A 19,252-nucleotide genomic window follows, 5' to 3' on the forward strand; every position below is an offset into this window, starting at 1 on the left:
TCCGGCTTTTTTTTTCTTTTTGCTTATATGGTGCTGAGGAATCGAACCCAGGGCCTCAGGCATGCAAGGCAAGCGCTCTACCACTGAGCCAACTTCCCAGCCCCAATACTTCTATTGTTTAAAATCTAGACTTAGGTAATTTTATATTGGCTGACCTTTGCAACTCCCTGTACCACATTATGGAAATCTCCATTAATTTTAGGCCATTATGAATGGCCACAGAAGGGTTAACAGCAGCCGTTCAAACACTAGCATAGTGTCTGTTTACCACATGTTAGGCACCTATCACTAGCATAATAATATATATCATGAGGCCTGGAGTTCATGCCCCAGTACTGGCACATGCACCTGGGTACACACACAGAGGAGGAGGAGGAAGAATGGGAGACAGAGGGAAAGGGGAGGAGGAGGAATGGGAAGAAGATGAGGAGGGGGACAGGGAAATGGAGGGAGAGGGGAAAGGAAGGGAGAGGGGGAAAAAAACAAAGAAAAGAAAAATCATGGCTGTGAATTATTTGCCAAAAGAAAAGGTTTATAAAGTCCCTGCTTCAGAAATCTGGGTGTTGTTTGTGACTGTGCGGCTTCTCCCAGTCAAGTTTGGTAGATCTTGTATTTGGACATCTGATGCCAGATTATTGAAAAAGCCACCACTTTGTGCCTTATCAGTTGGAACACTAGCTCCTGGATTTAAGAAGTGTGCAACAACTCTGAGGTCATTGTGCTTATGGTGATGTCCCAGTCACATGAACAGGTGAACACTTCTATGTGTCCCAACTCAAGTCTAACCTTCAAGTTATCCAACCCAGGTGCCAGCTTTGTGATCAGAAATCTGTGGATTATTCTAGGCCCCATTCAAGATTTCCCAAGTAAGGAATCAGGCAATCAAGCAAAGACAGTTCAATTCTGCTTTTGGCTCTTCTAATTCCCAATCCAAAGAATATGTAAGCTACTATTCTAGCTACTCTGTTGTTAGAATAGCTTATACACAGCAGTGTATAACTGGGACTCGCTAGCCTTGCCTAATTTGTTCCAATGGCTGTTAACATCATCCAATATAACATAGTTTAGTCATTTGTTTGGTTTATGATCAGTTTCTGTCTCCTTCCCACTAAAGTGTGTGATCCATGATGACAAGTACGAGTATTTTCGTCTTTTTGTAAGCTGCTATAATCCCACAAGTCAAAACAGAATCCTGAACATGGTAGTTTCTCTGAAAATGTTAGAATGATAAAATCAGAGACAGGTAGACAAAGGTGTGCAGAGCTCTGGCAGATAATTACTTTGCAACATGGGATGTTCATAAGGAAAAAGACAAAACCTATTACAAGATGAGGTCTTAATATGATTTATATCACATTATGAGTGAAATAAGCTAACTTAAATTCTGGTTCACCTCTAAAATTCTAAGCCAGGAAAATGTATATTTCTATAAAATAGCACTGACAGCATATTAACAACAAATTCTTACACGTTTATTAAGACACCAAACTTACCATTTGAGGCACCCAAGTGAGGGTAGTGCCTCCTTGTTTGAATTTCATCTGAGTCAAAAAAATTTTGCTAGAAAAGTCATAGATTCGAACAGTACCTATACAAAGATAGATTTAAAGAAATAAATGATAAACAGAAGCTATCTTAAAGTAATGTTGGTTCATTTTCAGTAAGTAGAGTATGATAACAAGGTACTTCTTAAATACCTAATCAGTTGACAAGCGAATGGTCTTTTTGGCCAAAAATATCCATGTATACTTACATAGACAGGAAATTTATAAACATAAATAATAAAGTAGATTACTGATGACTGGTTTCACCTTGCACAGATCACATTATAGATTTACCTTAAATCAAGAAGGAAGAAACGTGATAGAGCATGAAGGTAGATAATAATAAATAGCAAATGAAGAACATGTTTGTGAACACCTTACAGATTGGGTCTTTATCTCAATTTGTCACAGTGAGCAAAGATGTTGCATTGGTCACTGAGAGTTCCCAACAATTCACCTCACTAAGAGGTTTCCATTGAGAGAAAAACCTCAGATGTTTTAACCCAACCTCATTGAAAACAAAAGAAGACCATACATCTTCATTAAGAGTTGGTACTTACAGTCCAAGGCAGTTGTGGCCATAAGATAAGTGACGGGAGACACAGCTATGGCTTCAATAGGTCCAGAATGGAAGGAGAAGAGGCATTCTGGATCCTGAGTCTGAGAACAGAAAAAGACCATTCCCGATCTCAAAGATAGGGTAACAGATAATTTAGGTCAAGTTCAAAGAAATGCAAACAGAACTCTCTGACACATGTGCAATTTTGTTAGGATAGAAATAAGAAAACACATAATGGCTAGGAGAAAGCACTGAAATAAGAACAGACAGTCTTGGCTTTGTGCTTACTGACTATAATTTTGCTAAGTCCCTTCAAATGACTATTTCCATTCTGTAAAATAAGATTGGCTCAACCGAATAGCTGTGATTATCATGTGAGATAATATACATGAAAATTCCATATGTTTGTGAAGAGTGAATTGTGTAATGATAGATCATTTTTATTCAATGGCAAAAATTATCTAATATAACAAAACAAACTGTCTTTTAAATAACAACAGATTTTACTATGAAAGTTACAGGGAAATAAGAAATATATCCAACTTACAATATTTGAAAAACTAAGGTCAAGTTTCCATATGGCTCCATTGGCATCCTAAAAAATTAAACAGTTAACAGAATTTTCTTTTATCATATTAAGCATTCATCAAATTAAAATTTTTATCCAGTATTATAAAGAATAAAATCTAAGTCTTACATATGCCATAGTGTGTGGTTGATATTTAATATAAATAATTTTTATATATTTTAGAATCCAACCAAAAGTAAGCAGTGCAGCCTTATACTTCTTATAGTAAAATGGACTTTCAGTCTAGACAGTCCATTACACTAGTCTATACTTTGTGTGCTCTGGCACTGGACAGCTTTGCATACTTGCTAAACATTTTCACTCACAGCTGGTACTCTATCACTTGAGCCACACCTCCAACTTTGCTTTTTTTTGCTGCTTAATTAGAGATACTGTCTCATACTTTTCCCCTCGGGCTGGCTTTGAACTTTGATCTTCAGATCTCAACTTCCTTAGAAGTTAGGATTACAGGTATGAACCACCAATACCCATCTGTACTAGAATTCTAATATTATGTTCAGGTAACTTTAAAGAACTGAAAGAGAAGAATGCAACATACCTGAGCCAACCAAAAGTTACTTCCAATTTCATCCATTTTTATCATGGAGAAGAGTTTGACATTCTTGCCTACTACAAGTTCATTAATAGGTTCAATCTCCAACAATCCACTGTCATCTATAATGTCAGCAGTATCTATTGTCTCAAAGTCCCATATCTTGTAAAATTAATAGGAAAATACTTTAATTAGTAGTTTCACTTGCTTTCTTTTGTTTTCTGTCTTTTTTTCTTTCTGTCTTTCTTTCTTCCTTCCTTCCTTCCTTCCTTCCTTCCTTCCTTTCTTTCTTTCTTTCTTTCTTTCTTTCTTTCTTTCTTTCTTTCTTTCTTTCTGTTTTTGTTGTTGATTGTGGGGCTTGAACTCTGGGCCTCGGTACTTTCCCTGAGCTCTTCAGCTCAAGGCAAGAACTCTACCATTTGAGCCACAGCACCATTTCTGGGTTTTTTGGTGCTTAATTGGAGATAAGAGTCTCATGGACTTTGCTGCCTGGGCTGGCTTTGAACCGCAATCCTCAGATCTCAGCCTCCTGAGTAACTAGGATTATAGGTGTGAGCCACTGATACCCAGCTGTTTCATTTGTTTTCTAAGCCAGAAAAGGTTCTGATGTTTTTCAAGAATCATTTCTTCTTATTTCATTTAAATTAGCAATGAGTAATTACGACACCAGCCAAAACTCAACCCCTGAGATCTTATTCTTTAATTGAAATACAAGAAATTATTATAGTTTCCTTTGTATTTATAAAGAATACAATTTAGTGAGCAAGTACTGTCTTGTATAGGAATTTTAACTTGCAAAAAAAAAGTTTCTTTATTTCAAGGTTTCCATTGGGGTTTTTTCTCACATAAAGTGACTATAGAGACCAAATAGTTCAGCAAGATGTTTTCATGTAAGCTTCATTCTTATACATTCAAAGGCTTTTGGAAGGGGAAATGTATCTTTTTCGCAATGATTCGTGTACTTTTTAATTACCAAAGGAAATTGATGAGGCTGGTGATACCATTAGAAAAATGCTTGTTATTAATTTACAATATACTATCTCAGATAAGGGCTGCTGTTCCTTTGGAGAGGAATCCAGGACTTCCATGAAGTGTCGGAGCTTACCCTGGACATACCTGTCGACACACCTTCCATGTTATCCTACACTGAACGATTCAGATTTGGGGAAAGTGACCTTTGGGACATTGTTATTACAGAGATTAAGCTGATAGGTAGGGTAGAAAGATCCAGATCTTAGAAGCAGACTAACCCCCAGAAACAGGTTATATTTTTCATACAAGACGAGGCTGGGGTTTACAATGTGAAGAATTGAAGAGATGGGGCCTTAAGGGGAAAAAAAAGTAAGTTTAGAAATTACTGATGTCCGTGAGGATCCTCTATGAAATGTTTAGCTTCCTTTCTCAAGGTTTTCTATGACTAGGTATTTGGACTTTTCAAGGTGATATGTATCTTAGAAAAATAGTAAATACATTACAAGACAAAAGAAGCACAATGTGTTAAGTCTAAGATTAAATTTAATATTATAGACATAGAAACCTTTACATGGGTTGAAAGGCCAGTAGTAAAATATATAACAAATTGAAAAGTCTCATTTAAAATGAATTGTCTTTAGTACAAAATGATCATTTATCCCCTCTATAAAGTGATGATTTTGTGAATCAAAACTCTAACAAAGCCATTTGAATGATCTCTGAGTCTTAGACAAAGTTGCAGTTGCACAAGTATCAAAAAAGTCTTTCATGAGGAAGAGAAGAAGGAGGGAATGCAGTCAAGAATCCATGGTATATACTATAAATTAAGAACGGTGAAGGAGCGGGTAGGTGGGGAGGCCTGGGTGAGAATGTTGAAAGGGGTGACATTGATGAAGATGTGTCATATTCATGAATGGCAACTCTTTGTACAACTCCTTAAAGATAATTTTAAAAAACATCTTACTCTAACACATCCATCTGACCCAGCCGTGATCACTTCACCCTCATCGAGTGTGATCTGGTTGATGGGACCGTTGTGACAATACTTCATGCCAGTTCGACAGAGCTCCACTTTGATGAGACTGGCTTCCCAAAGCAGCAGGTTGCCCCATTCAGACCCTGACAGCACCTAGCAGGAATGGAGAAAGAAAGAAATGTGCATTAAAGCAGACACACGTATGTGTGTGTGCTTCAAATAGTAAGAGTTCTTTTTGTGTAAGAGTTATTTTAAAAGGTTATTTTTCTTGATTATGAAAGCAAAAAGTCTGAGTATGGAAAAATAAAATGTAGAAGTGAAAACCTCTAGCTTCGATGTAACCACTAATCACATCTTGATACATCTCTTTCTAGCTTTATGCACAGCTCTATACCATGGTGATTAGACTACATGTCATTTTTCATACTTGTATAAACTAGAATTTGTCATCTATCTCCTCTTAAGGATGTGACTGAAGCATGGAATTAGATCAAATATTAAGAGCAGGCCAGTTGTGGTGGGTCACACCTATAATCACAGCCACTCAGGAGGTGGAGAACAGCATGAATAGGCCAGCCTTTGCAAAAAGTTAGTCGGGCAGTTGGAAAGTTGGTCGGGCACTTATCTCAGTGTGCTGGTGCGTATCTGCAAGTTCAGCTATGTTATTGTGTCAGTTTACGAAACTGCTTATGTCTTTTATGTGTGTAAACAATTTAGCAAAAAGAAAATGGTGCATACTTATGGATTTGGGCAACTTCAAGGAAGCTGGTAATCTAAAGAACATTCATTACCTCTTTAGTTCTAGTTTGTTAGTGTTCACCGGTGATGTTCAGAACATACAAAGTATTTCTCACAGAAGCATGCTTTCATAGGTGCACAAGCTGATCATTGCAGAACCACTGCTGAGCTCACCTTCCCATCTGGGAGTTCTATGTAGCCCTCTATATCGGTAGTGCTTGTTTTGCCAAATCGACCTAGTAACCCCTGCAGTTTGAGACCGGTGAAGGTAAAAGCCATTCCCCAGAATCTGCAAATAAACACGCAGAAGATTAAGTGTGCCTCAAATATCTTTTATTCATTTTTATTTAATAGGACCTACATATTTGTGTACTTCACAATCACATAGAGTTTTATTCACTCATCTAGCTAATGTGTAGTAAGTATGTGTGTGCTGCCTGTCAGGCAATATAAATTCAACAATGAGCAAAACAGACAAAAAATTAGCTGTGTTTCTGAATCTTGTATTTGGGGATGTGCTGCTTGATGCATTAGCTACCAGCCCCAAGTGACTATCTGAATGAGGATTTAAAGTGGTTAACATTAAATAAAATTAATAATTCAGTATTTCAGTCAGGTTAGCCAATTCCAAGTACACAATAACTACATGTGGCTGATGGCTCCTGCCAGGGCCAGCAATAGAATGATACCAGCTTGGCAGGAAGTTTTACTGAACAGTGTTGTCTTAAAAAATATAATAGTGTCCAAACAATTCTAATTTAATAGCTGTGTACTTTGAGTGATTTTCATGCAACATGGTAACAACTAATTATGTACGCAACATGGTAACAGCTACTTATGTATTCAACATGGCAACAACTACTTTATAAAGCTCTTAGTGCCTAGCAATGGGTAAATATTAGCTAACATTAACATTAGGTCTAAATAAATGAATGATAGAAATGATGAATACTATGTAGAAAAAAACCATTTGGCCTCACCAACTAGTTAAAAACTAAATAATGGGAAGTATCAGTAAGCAGTAATATAAAGCCAAAAGCCCAGAAAACCAACATTTTGTCCCACAGTATAGTAGGTTCCTTATCAAATCTTCCATGTATTCTATGTTTTTCTCGTAGCACTAAACACATGAAATTAAGTATTCCATATCTTTCTTTTCTCTATATATACACTGCATAGGAAACACACAATTTACTAAATCAGAGGAAAATTTTTACTAAACTTAGTTGAATTTCTTGAGCATTTCAATTATATTAACAATCTGATCAAATAGTCTGTATTTCTAACAATTGAAAAATAAAAAGACCAGGTTCAAATTGAGCAAGAGGTATACTAAAGTATATTTCATTTAAGTAGATATAGTAAACTGAGTTATGGGCAACCCTGCATTGGTGGGAGAAAAATGTTAACCAAGTACGTGGAACAGGGCAGAACAAACATAGAGAAGGACAAAATCATTCCATCCTGGAAACAGAGCGTGACATTGTGAAAAGAGCATGAACCTGGGATACTACAAACACTGTGGGAAATAAGAGCACAGATAGAACACAACAAAATAAAAGTGATTTCAATACCATTCCCTCTTTTTTTTTTTACAGTGAAAGCAGGGATTATACTGTGGGGGAGGGATGTACAAAGCAACAAAGAAATAATCTTTTAAATATGTTAGAAACAATCGCATGAAAGAAAAAAAACATTTGAATACATATCTTAGGGTTCATTTCCCTAACATCACCAAATAGATTATCTGGAAAAAAAATCAGCAAGGAAAAGCATCATAGTTAAATGAAACTATAGATAAAATTTAACAGATAGCTACAGAATATTCCCCCTAACAGTTGAATACTACATAATTATCTCAGAAGTTCTAGGTCGTATCAATACGGACACCTGTATATCCACATTTGAAACTAGCCTAAGCACCCATCAGTCAATGAGTGAGTAAAGAAAATGCAGTGTAAATACATGATGGAGCATTATACAATCACAACAAAAAAGAAATTATGTTATTTGCAAGAAAAGAAGTGGAACTGAACATCATCATGTGACCAACAAAATAAGCCAGATACTGAAACTGTATTCTTTCTCTCAAATATGGGATCTATACCTAAAAGAAAATGAATGATACTTGTGCAAAACAGGGAACCAGGATATGGGAACTAGGAGTAGGGAGGGTGAGATGGAAGGGTTATATACAGCATTTTTACAATAAAAAATATATTAAGAAAAGAAAATGAAATAATTAAAACCATTCAAATGTTTTCTAAAGGAAGGAGGAGAGAAGGCGTAATAGATGATCAAATAATAATAATTTGATCAAAATGCATGATATGCATGTATAGAAATATCCCACTGAAACTCCTTTGTGCAACTAATATATCCAATAATATGTTGTATGTATTAGTCATTATGTACATATATTAGAAATTCTTAGAAGGTGAAGTCTATGAGAAAGAAGCAGACCCGAATTTAAAGCCTTCCTTTATCAATGATGTCTTCAGAAATAAAACTTTACAAGTCTACTTAGAACAAAAGTGCATTGTTAGTTAATTCTAAAAACAATATTTTGAATTTGTTCTCATTTTAACAACAAAAATGTCTCCAAGTTTAAGAGCCTCTTAGAAAATACCCTTGTAAAAGCTACACAAACCTGAATTGATCACCCAACTTACTTGATGTGGCCTAAACCTGATGTAGTAAGCTGCTCTTCATCTTCAGGATTGAAAGTAACCTTATAAACATCCTGAGAAAAGGCTTTTTTCCTCAGTATGGGTTTCTCCTCTTTCCAATTCCAGATGGTCAGTGTGTAGTCAGGGGAACTACCAACAGAGGCCAACAAAGTCCCGGTGTCATTAAAGTCTACGTAAGCATATGCGTTATCAGTCCCATCTGGAAGAATGAATGAGAGTCTAATAAATAAAGGAAACATTTATTTCATAGTCAAAACCATATGGGGGAAGGAGAAGAATCATTCCTCAGTGACATGTGTTAATGTAAAACCAGGAATTTCCTCCTAGAGGATTAATTCCAAAATTATTCACCACCTTTGAGACTTTAAAAGGGATTATATGATATTAAGCAGGAATGTGAAGACGTCATCATCATCTTTTGAATGAGAAAGTTCAGGAATATATTTCATCTTGTGAAAGAGGACAGACAGAAAATCATTCGATAGCACAGAGAAATCAATATACAAATATTATCAACCAATATACAATTAGAAATTTGTCACTGAAAAACTCAAATTGAGTACTGATATTAATTGCATGAAAAACAGAACTGTAATATGATGGTGAATTGAATGTGCCAACTTGACTACTCTGCAATACTCAGTTACTCAATTGAATAACTAGTTGTTGCTGTTAATGTATCTTATAGTTAGGGCTTTTATAATTTTATAATTATAATTTTATAATTCACTTTAAAAAATTTATCCTGTGTCTCACAACTGTAATCCTATCTACTGAAGGAGCTGAGATTGGAGGATTGTGGTTCAAAACAGGCCCAGGCAGAAAAGTCTAGGAAACTCCAGTTAAGCCACAAAACCTGAACTGGAGACACTGCTCAAGTGGTTGAGCACTAGCCATGAACAAGCAACCTAAGCAAGCCCAAGGCCCCAAGTTCAGGACATACACATGTACACACACACACACACACACACACACACACACACAATTATTCTTGACAATCAGGTGGATCTCTTTCAATCAGGTGTTAAGCTGAAAGTAAAACTGAGGATTCCCTGAGAAAGAAGGAATTCTGCCTGAAGTCTTCCCCATAAACTGCCCAAGAATTTCTAGCCTGAAGTTCTGATCTACAAATTTCAGACTTATAAGCTCCACAATTACACAAGCCAATTCTATGAAATATATTTCTTTTCTATCTCCTACCAGTTTTGTTTCTCAATAGCATCCTATCAGCCTCAGAATGTTGTTAACTTTGCACATGGAGTATTTAAAAGAGCCTACTGGACTCACTTCGAAGGATTCTGTAGGGCCTCTGAGAAGGATATTCATAGATGATGATATTTGGAAAATGTCCTTTTTCAGCTACTGCAAAGTAAGTTTTATATGGATGAACCTACAAAAATGGAATCACACAAATATTAAAAGGAAGATTTTTACATAAGATAATATTATACATACTACATGTAGCAAGGACCTTCTTATTGTACCATCCCATAGTAGAACTTGGACAGGTATGAGGTTCCAAAAAACAAAAATGATTATAACTAATGTTTTCCTTAATAATAATTATTTCAGGCCTTAATCACTCCTTATTACTCCACTCCTTCCAACATTGTTATATTGGTGACTAATTTTCTAACACATGAATTTTTATGGACTTGTTCAAACCTTACCAATATGGGCTACATGATTCCAGAGTAGATTATATCCTGATTTAAAAAATAATGCCTCTGACAAATGTAACAAACTATAAGTGGAATATAAGTGAGAAAAATACAATGTGTCCAAGCCATGAATAAAGCATGTCCATGATGAACAACTTGTCAGCTTTCAAATAATAACCTGTAAGTTGCATAGAATTATACCTTCATTCTTGTTCATTGGTAAGCCAAATGTGCTGGAAGAATAAATAGCCATAAAAAATAAAAAAATAAAAGCAAGCTATTATAAAAATCAGCTCTTCAACACACATATTATACTTGCAAAATTCTGCGTTTGGTTGCTGTTTTGTAACTCCTTACTGTATATCCAAAGACAAGAAAGTTGGCTTTCATACAGAGAGAAATGCACAGGTCTTTGAACCCAACACAATTTGTAGTTCTTCTCTTCCCTACACTCTGAGGATCAGAATACCAATCATGGGCTAACTTCCTGCTTGTACTGCCTCTTCAGCTCAAGTAAATTCCCATCACTTCAACTTAAAACAGCCTGGAGTTTAAAGGATGAGCACAGTGAGACAATGGTGACCCTGAACTCAGCTAACATTTATTGAGCACTTACTCTGTATCACACACACTCATCTTGGTTTTACATACATTAATTCCTTTAAATTTCACCTCAACCTTGTAAGCACAAATCCTATTATCATTCCCATCGTATTAAAGAGTATATAAACTAAGACAAGGGGAGTAAAAATATAATATCTACTGTCATACAGACTGCCTTGTGCTAAGTGTGAAGGATAAGATTCAATTCGATTTTGGAGCCAAGTAGCAAATGAGACTAAGAAATAGTAGATCTCGAGATGTAAGGGAAATGGACACTATACCTATCTAGATCTTCATTTACAAAGAAATATTGCATAGAATATGTGAGCACAGAGGTCTGAATGGAGATTCAGGCAAACTCTTAATCTTCTGAGTTTTGTTGATTGGAAATGGCTGTGGAGCTGAGTTGGGTGTTTTTCGTGGATACCTGACATTCGTAAGTTATTAACTTTACATTCAATGTCTTCTCCAGAAGACAGTGTCCATGCTTTAACCCCACTTTCTCACAGGCTTTCCTTGAGAAGAAATTTTCCTCTTCTCATCCTGAAGATGGAGAATTTAAGACATCTCGTCCTGTCTTGTTCCCATAGTCAGCCTCACATCATGGGTGGCCTCACATTTTCCTCACTTGCTTCCTTCTCATTTCCATATTTATGCTTCAGTCCTCAGAGCAAGACTGGTAAAGCCCCCTCATCCACCTCCTCTACTAATTTAATTATGAATAAACCCTACATGGCTATGGAGAAGTCACTAAACTTCTAAGGCTCCAGTTTCCCTGTCTGCAAAATGGGATAATAGTATTATTATCATAGTATATGAAAGTAATGCCAGTGATGGTAATGGTTGTAATAACTGGTTTGAAAATGCCCTAAAGATGGCTGTACCTGTCACGTGATCCCACAATACCAGGCATAGTATTAGCACCTACCAGCCACTACCGTGGGTTGGTCCATAATACTACGAAAGTTTGTTTTCTAAATTACTAAAGGCATACCGCAATGGCACCAATTCCTTCACCACTGCAACTTCGCAGATAAGTCTGTTCCTTAGTTTTAAAATTCAGAAATACCAGTTGGTTGCCAGCTATGTAGATCACACTATTGCTATCAATACGTTGTAAGTTGGATCGCTTTCTACAGTCATAACCAAAAGAATGTCTGAGGGAAAGTTGTTAAGGAAAACAAGTGAAACCACCTTACGATAGGAAAAATGAGGACGTAGGTTTATTTTTAAATCCATACTCTTATTATAAAAGATTTGAGGTTGACATAGTTGAATTTTACTCAGAAACTCATAATTTTTCTATGCATTACCAACATATTTTATTTTTAAATTAAGTAAAACTTCGTATACACCGATTTAGTTACTATTTTAATTTTCCCAAGGAAATCCTGAAAGCAGCACCAGTGCTTTATATTAATAGATAATGTTAAACCTCCTACTTGGGTATCATTTCCCCGGCACCCACTAAAAGTAAATCACAATTTATAACCTGGGATTAAGCCCGGGTCTTCACTGTTTTACATACTTTGTCCTTGAAAGACAAATACTTAAATTTTTGACATGTTAGGAAATTCTAACACAGTACTTGATAACAAAACTGCTATAATAATTGAAGATATGCCAATTATGAAGGTTAGCTAAGTATATGCTATATAAATACAGATGTAACTCATTAAAACTAACATCTTCTGTCCAAGGTTGCTATAATGTAGACTGGTATATAGGCAAGCATATGGATGTGTATGTTTATGTTGTAGAGTAAAATCGTATTAACTTAAAATACAAACTTAAAAAAGTTGAGTTATATAAGTATGTTATAAAATATATTGTTACAACAGTCATGTTCAAACTAATATAATTCAAGATATAACAAGTAAACTAAATGAGAAAGGCCTATGGAAAAAAGTAATGTATAAAGAAATATATTACTTAGAATATTATTCATTTATGTAGATTCTTCATTTACAAGAAAGATAAAGATCAATGAACAATATTTCTTGCACTCTTAGAAAACAAATCATGATTTGGGAGGGTTTAATTTATCTATAAGAAACTAAAAAGTTTCAGAGACATTATTTTTAACTTTTTTATCGGTCGTGAGGCTTGAACTCAGGATCTGGGTGCTCTCCCTGAGCTCAAGGCTAGCTCTACCATTTCGAGCCACAGCTTCACTTTTGGTTTTTACATAGTTAATTGTAGATAAGTCTTATGGTCTTTCCTGACTGGGCTGGCTTTGAACCATGATCCTCAGATCTCAGCCTCCTGAATAGCTAGGATTATAAGCATGAGCCACCTTGCTTGTTTGTCTTTGAGACTAGATTTTACTATGTAACTTGGGCTGCAATGCCCCTTTGTCTTTCCACATTTTCTTTTCTGGCTTGTCTCTACTTAACTTTAGGTCATGGACTCAGAGCCTTCAGTATTTGCTCTTGGCCATCTAGGATCTCCTCTTTAAAACTACTCCAAACTATTTTAAATATTGTGTTAAATTCTCTTTGGGTGGGGGAGGTTTAGGAGGAATACAAAGTTGTTTTTTTTGGGGGGGGGGTCTGGTCGTGGGGCCTGAACTCTGGGCCTGGGCGCTGTCCCTCAGCTCTTCAGCTCAAGGCTAGCGCTCTACCACTTGAGCCACAGCACCAGTTCTGGCTTTTTTCTTTTTGCTTATGTGGTGCTGAGAAATCGAACCCAGGGTCTCAGGCATGCAAGGCAAGCGCTCTACCACTGAGCCACCTTCCCAGCCCCAGGAATGCAAAGTTTTTTTTTAAAGATTTGCTTTGTGTGTGTGTTGCTCAAGGCTAGCCCTCTATCATTTGAATCACAGCTCTATTTCATTTTTTGGTGGTTAATTGGAGGTAAGAGTCTCATAGACTTTCTTGCCCAGATTGGCTTTGAACCACAAGGGTCCTGAATAGCTAAGATCCTGTAAGCCACCAGGGGTCATCTCCCTTCATTCTTGGTATAATGCAGTGCATGATATACTGTAGTACATATATAATATCTGAACTTACAAGAGACATATATATATATATATATATATATAGAGAGAGAGAGAGAGAGAGAGAGAGAGAGAGAGAGAGAGTTTTGTTTTGTTTGCAGGGTGGTGGAGGAAAGAAAGACCCTATGCCTGAGATGTGTGTTAAGTTCTGTTTAATGCCCTTTATGAATTACATTGTGGTTGAGGTGCTACTATATAAATAGCATATTTCATGTAAAATCAGTTGATCTAGATGTGAGTTTTAAAGCTGAAGTCAATGAATTTGATTGCTCAAGGATTAAAAGAGTACTGAGGGGTTATGTGATGGGGGGATTCCTCCAATTTCTCATAGTATATGGAAGTAGCATTTGTTCTATCCTCAGAGAAAAGAACTAAGTCCAATGGGAAGCATTCTAAAGAGGCAGATTTTTGACTCAAGGTCTTAAGAGCTCTCATAATATTGGAAACTGTTCAAAATTGAGATACACTACTTGTGATTTCTCTGGTGCTGAAAGAGTCCAGTTACTCATCCATCTGATCAAAGGTGAAGACCCTCTCATTGCTGGGTAGGGGGTATTCTCTAGTACCCAGACCCTCCCATCTAGGATCAGCAAGTCACTAGTGCTGGAGACAGGGAGGAGTTTGTGAAAAACTATGATTGGAGCTTTTCTAGTGTATATAAGTTCAAATCTTTCTCCACAAAAAAATAAGACATTATGGCCAGGAAAGGATCAGTGTATTTCATAAAAAGCATGTAGGCTTATCTTATATACTACCCCAATGCCATGAAAATTACATGCTAGGAGAAAGCCCAAGTTTTATCAGAACCTTATCCAAAAACAAAAAAAAAATCCATGTACAAAATGTTACATGTGAATTAGTCTAGTCACAGCTAGGATTGAATCTAGAGTCAGAAATTATATTACCAATGTGTTTTTATGCAAAATCAAAATGAACTTAATAAGTATATTTCACATCACACCTTTTATAAGAGGCCATCAATAGCATAGGTCATGTGATGATAATTGCTATGCACGTGCAGGGAAACTGAAGACCATAATAGAAAATGTCTTCTAATTACACTCCTTCCAAACTAATATCATAAATGATGACAAACACTAAATCCTCTCGTCAGTCATCCTCACTTTTACCTATTTTCACAGAGTCTTATTTTCCAAACCAATTAAAACTTGCTACATGTGTCCTATAGTCTCAGCATTTTCTACTTTGCTAATGCAGTTGATAATGTGAATGTACTAAAAAAAATTGGCAGTAGCCATATCAGTGTTGCAAGAAAAGAAATCATCTCTTTAGACAGGTATTGGCAAGGGAAAGCCAGGTTGATAGAGGAAGTAAATGGTAGCTAACAGCCTCCTTCACAGCAGGCCTCATAAACCATAGCTTTTTCCATCTGTGCAAAGAATATCCAAGACTGTCATTTCTTATATGGTTAACTGGTATATGATAAAATCTAAATTTAAGTTTAAGGTCTGCATGTCTATCTCAAATATTCTAATGGCCAAGATGTTTAGAATTAATTAATACAAAGGTTGGTAAATTTTTTCTATAAAACAAAAATAGTTAACTGGGAGAAAGCATGGGAAGAGATGACATTGTCCCCCCAAAAATGTAGTCATTACATGATAAATGTAACTGTACTCCTCTGGACTTCACCTTTATAATAATAACTTTTTAAATAGTAAATATTTTAGGCCCTGCAAGCCAGATGGTTACTATCACAACTACTTAACTCTGTCCTTGTAGTGTGATAACCATCACAGACAAAATGTAAATGAGTGAGCTTGATTTACTATACTGAAATTTTATTTAACGGGATGGAGGCTGAATTTACCACATAAGCTCTAGTTTTCCCATCTCTAATCTAAGAAACAACCATCGCCAAAGTATACTTATATAGCTGCAGTGGATACTGAAGTAAGAGAATATCGGGTGGTATGCTCGAATCTGGAGTCACAAAAGGAACTGAAACAAGATCTGCGTAATCATAGAAGAAGCTTTCTGATATTTTCTTCTGAGTTTCCTCCTCTTCATCCACAGCTGCAGGAGGCTCCTGAGATGCTAAAATATTAAAATATTTTGACTAAGAACAATGTATGCTGATTCTTAAGTAGTTCCTAAAGACAGGAAGAATGTACATAGCCTGCCATGGACTAGCAGTAAGCACTACTGGCTAGAGTATGAACATGAGCACAAGGAGAAGAGTCAACATGCTTGGGTATATGTCAGAGGTAAATGTTGAGCTTGGGTCATAATTTCAACAGTGTAAAAAAGAAGAAAATAATGTCAATCAGACCCAAAGTAGAGTTGAAGAACTCTAACTAATCTGGGATGGAACCTTCCCTAGATCATCTCAGTCCCCAAGAGATCAAGTACAAGAGTAACATACATGGTTCTTAGAAATGGAATATACAAATTCAAGGCTACTAAACTACTCTCCCACAATATGTGCAACGTGTTTCCTTTCATCTGAATAAATACCTACATCCTGCAATAGTTTCCTTTACTGTATAACTGGTAGATTTGTCTGGGTAATTTATATTTAAAGCAATTATATGTACAAAAAGAAAGACAACACTTACTTTTACCACTTCCCACATAATCCTCTTCATTTGAACTTGTACTTCCTTCCCTATCTTCTATATCTGACTCATCATCCTCCAAATATGATTCATCACCTTCGGTGAGGGTTAGGTCAGTGGCATCTTCTGAAACTTCTTTTGCATGAGCTATTAAAAGATTATTTATCTTTAGGTGGTTTAATTTCTAAATTTGCAATCAAATATTTTCCTATTTTCTAAGTAAATAAAATTCCCATTTCTACTCCAAATTTAAATTTTCCATACTTAAAAATTCCTTGAAAAATTACTTTTTTCACTTTTTTATTGTTATTATGAAGATGATATACAGAGAGGTTACAGTTACATAAGTCAGGTAAACAGTACATTTCCTTGGAAAGATTTTGAAAAAAATTATACTAAGTGAAGCAAGCCAGACCCAAAAAAACATAGGTTCCATGGTTTCCTTTATTTACAATAACTAGTATACATCTAGGATAACCTTACCAGACAAGTAAGCCAAAAGGTATCCACATATGTCCATATAAAATGGTACTAAGTGAAAGGAACCCCAAGATAGAGACACAAGAGGGTTTATCTTTGTTACTGTTATTTTTAATATACTTATAATGTATTCTGTGATTTTTTGTTTCTATTGTATGTTCTTCCCCCATGGTATAACCTCTGTTTTCACTGTGTTTGATTCTGGTGTCCTTCATCTTATATATACATTTTTCTAATTTTGGGAGGGAAAGGAAATAACAAAATGCTGAAATAAGGATACAGGTTGACCCATTGTAACAATGAGATGTACAAGACCTTATGTTGAAAATGAACTTTACAGCCTGGGAGCAAGGAGGAAGAAGTTGGGAAGGGAAGGGATGGTAGGGGAAATCAAAGGAGGGATAACAATGCTCAAAGGGAAGTGTACTCCTTACCTTACTCATGTAACTGTAACCCCTCTATACAGTATCTTTACAATAAAAAATATAAAAATACAAATTACAAAAATAAATAAAAATTTTAAAACAATTTTTAAAAAGAACAAAAGAACATTTCTTTAAGGAATTACTTTTTTATATAATTTTTTATTGAGATTAAGTGATTACATAAATTCCACAAATTTCACAGTATTGTGACATAGTGATACTTAGTTAAAGTCACAAACACATTTTAAGGAATTACTTTTTTTGATCAGCCTTATAAGTTTACAAAACGAGAAAGTAAATTTTTTGTAAATTCCAGTCTATTTCCTATCACTGCATACTAAGAAGAAGGCAAAACAGGAGAGCCAGCCACCAGATATGGTGGTGGCGAAGGAGAGATTTTGACTTGGGCAAGCTCAGAACTCCCAGACCTTGCGTTCAAGCCTCACAATTGACAAATAAATAAATAAGGATAGAGGCATAACTTTAGCAGTAGGGCATCTACCTAGCAAACATGAAGGCCCAGGTTCAAATCACAGTATCACAAAGAAAAAAAATTGAAGAGGAATGACAAACCTTGCATGGTAAACAAAAACTAAACTGACAACCACAAATTTAAGCACAGAAAAGGAACATGGATGAAACCAAGAAAATATCCAGATAAGACTAAATTTCACTAGGTATGTCTAAAACAAATATGGATTAGGGGAAAAATTATAAAAGTAACAATATGACAGATAGTGCTATCTTTCAATAATAACTCTAAAAGTCAACAGTTGCAAGTCTCCAATCAAAATACACAAATTAAAAAAAAGACCCAATCATTTATTGTAAAGTTCTCTGATATGAGTATTTCTCTCTAAAGTTATGCCTAGATAAAATAAAAATAGACAATAAGAATAAAAATAGATAAAATATTGACTTCAGGATAAGTTAAGAAGGAATAGATTTCAGGGATGCAAAGCTGTTCAATATATGTAAGTCAATTAATGTACTTTATCACATCAACAAGAACAAGGATAAGAACCACAGGATCATCTCAATAGATGCAAAAAAAGCACTTGACAAGATCCAACAGCCCTTTATGATGAAAGCTCTGGAGAAATTAGGAATCTGTGGAACATTCCTCAATATAACAAAGGCTGTATATGACAAACCTACAGCTAGCATTATACTTAATGGCAAAAAGCTAAAGCCATTTCCTCTAAATTCAGGAACGAGAAAAGGATGTCTGTCCACCCTTTCCTCTACTCTTCAAGTATTAAAATGCCTAGCTACAGCAATAAGACAAGAGGCAAAGATAAAGGGGATACAAATAGGGAAAGATGAAGTAAAACTCTCCCTCTTTGCAGATGACATGATCTTGTATTCAAAGAACCCCATGGACTCCACTCCTAAATTACTTGAGCTGATCTGAAACTTTGGCAAAGTCACAGGGTATAAAATCAACCTTCAAAAATCAATGGCTTTTCTGTATGCCAATAATGAGAAAAGTGTGGCTGAAATCAGGAAAGCAATTCCTTTTGTAATAGCCCCACAAAAAATAAAATACCTAGGAATTAACCACAGAAGTGAAAGACCTCTATGATGAAAACTTTAAAAACCTGAAAAAGGAAATTAAGCAGAACTAAGAAAGTGGAAAACTTCCCATGCTCATGGATTGGGAGGATTAACATCCTGAAAATGGCTATACTGCCAAAGGTTATCTACAAATTCAATGCAATAGCCATCAACATCACAGCCCTATTCTTCAATGAAATAGAAGAAGCAATCCAAAAATTCATATGGAACAATAAAAGACCCCCGAATAGCAAAAACAATCCTTAGCAGAAAAAATAGTGCTGGAGGAATATCAACACCGAACTTCAAAGTCTATTACAAAGCTTTAGACAGTACCAGCTTGGTACTA

At 35.7% G+C, this 19,252-nt stretch overlaps 1 protein-coding gene across 1 annotated transcript in view; it reads right to left on the reverse strand.

The window, feature by feature from the left end:
- Nucleotides 1–19,252, reverse strand: part of Cfap44 (cilia and flagella associated protein 44) — a 65,890-nt gene that overhangs the window by 43,440 nt on the left and 3,198 nt on the right. The window contains exons 2-12 of the mRNA XM_013028517.1: nucleotides 16,442–16,588; nucleotides 15,773–15,920; nucleotides 11,859–12,021; nucleotides 9,888–9,990; nucleotides 8,583–8,799; nucleotides 6,085–6,199; nucleotides 5,161–5,325; nucleotides 3,231–3,386; nucleotides 2,651–2,698; nucleotides 2,105–2,204; nucleotides 1,494–1,588 (exon numbers count right to left, since the gene is read on the reverse strand). Coding sequence (XP_012883971.1) covers nucleotides 1,494–1,588; nucleotides 2,105–2,204; nucleotides 2,651–2,698; nucleotides 3,231–3,386; nucleotides 5,161–5,325; nucleotides 6,085–6,199; nucleotides 8,583–8,799; nucleotides 9,888–9,990; nucleotides 11,859–12,021; nucleotides 15,773–15,920; nucleotides 16,442–16,588 — 1,457 coding nt within the window. The remainder of the gene's footprint in view (nucleotides 1–1,493; nucleotides 1,589–2,104; nucleotides 2,205–2,650; nucleotides 2,699–3,230; nucleotides 3,387–5,160; nucleotides 5,326–6,084; nucleotides 6,200–8,582; nucleotides 8,800–9,887; nucleotides 9,991–11,858; nucleotides 12,022–15,772; nucleotides 15,921–16,441; nucleotides 16,589–19,252) is intronic.

The sequence above is a fragment of the Dipodomys ordii genome, unplaced genomic scaffold (assembly GCF_000151885.1).
Source record: "Dipodomys ordii isolate 6190 unplaced genomic scaffold, Dord_2.0 Scaffold111, whole genome shotgun sequence".
NCBI classification, from domain to species: domain Eukaryota; kingdom Metazoa; phylum Chordata; class Mammalia; order Rodentia; family Heteromyidae; genus Dipodomys; species Dipodomys ordii.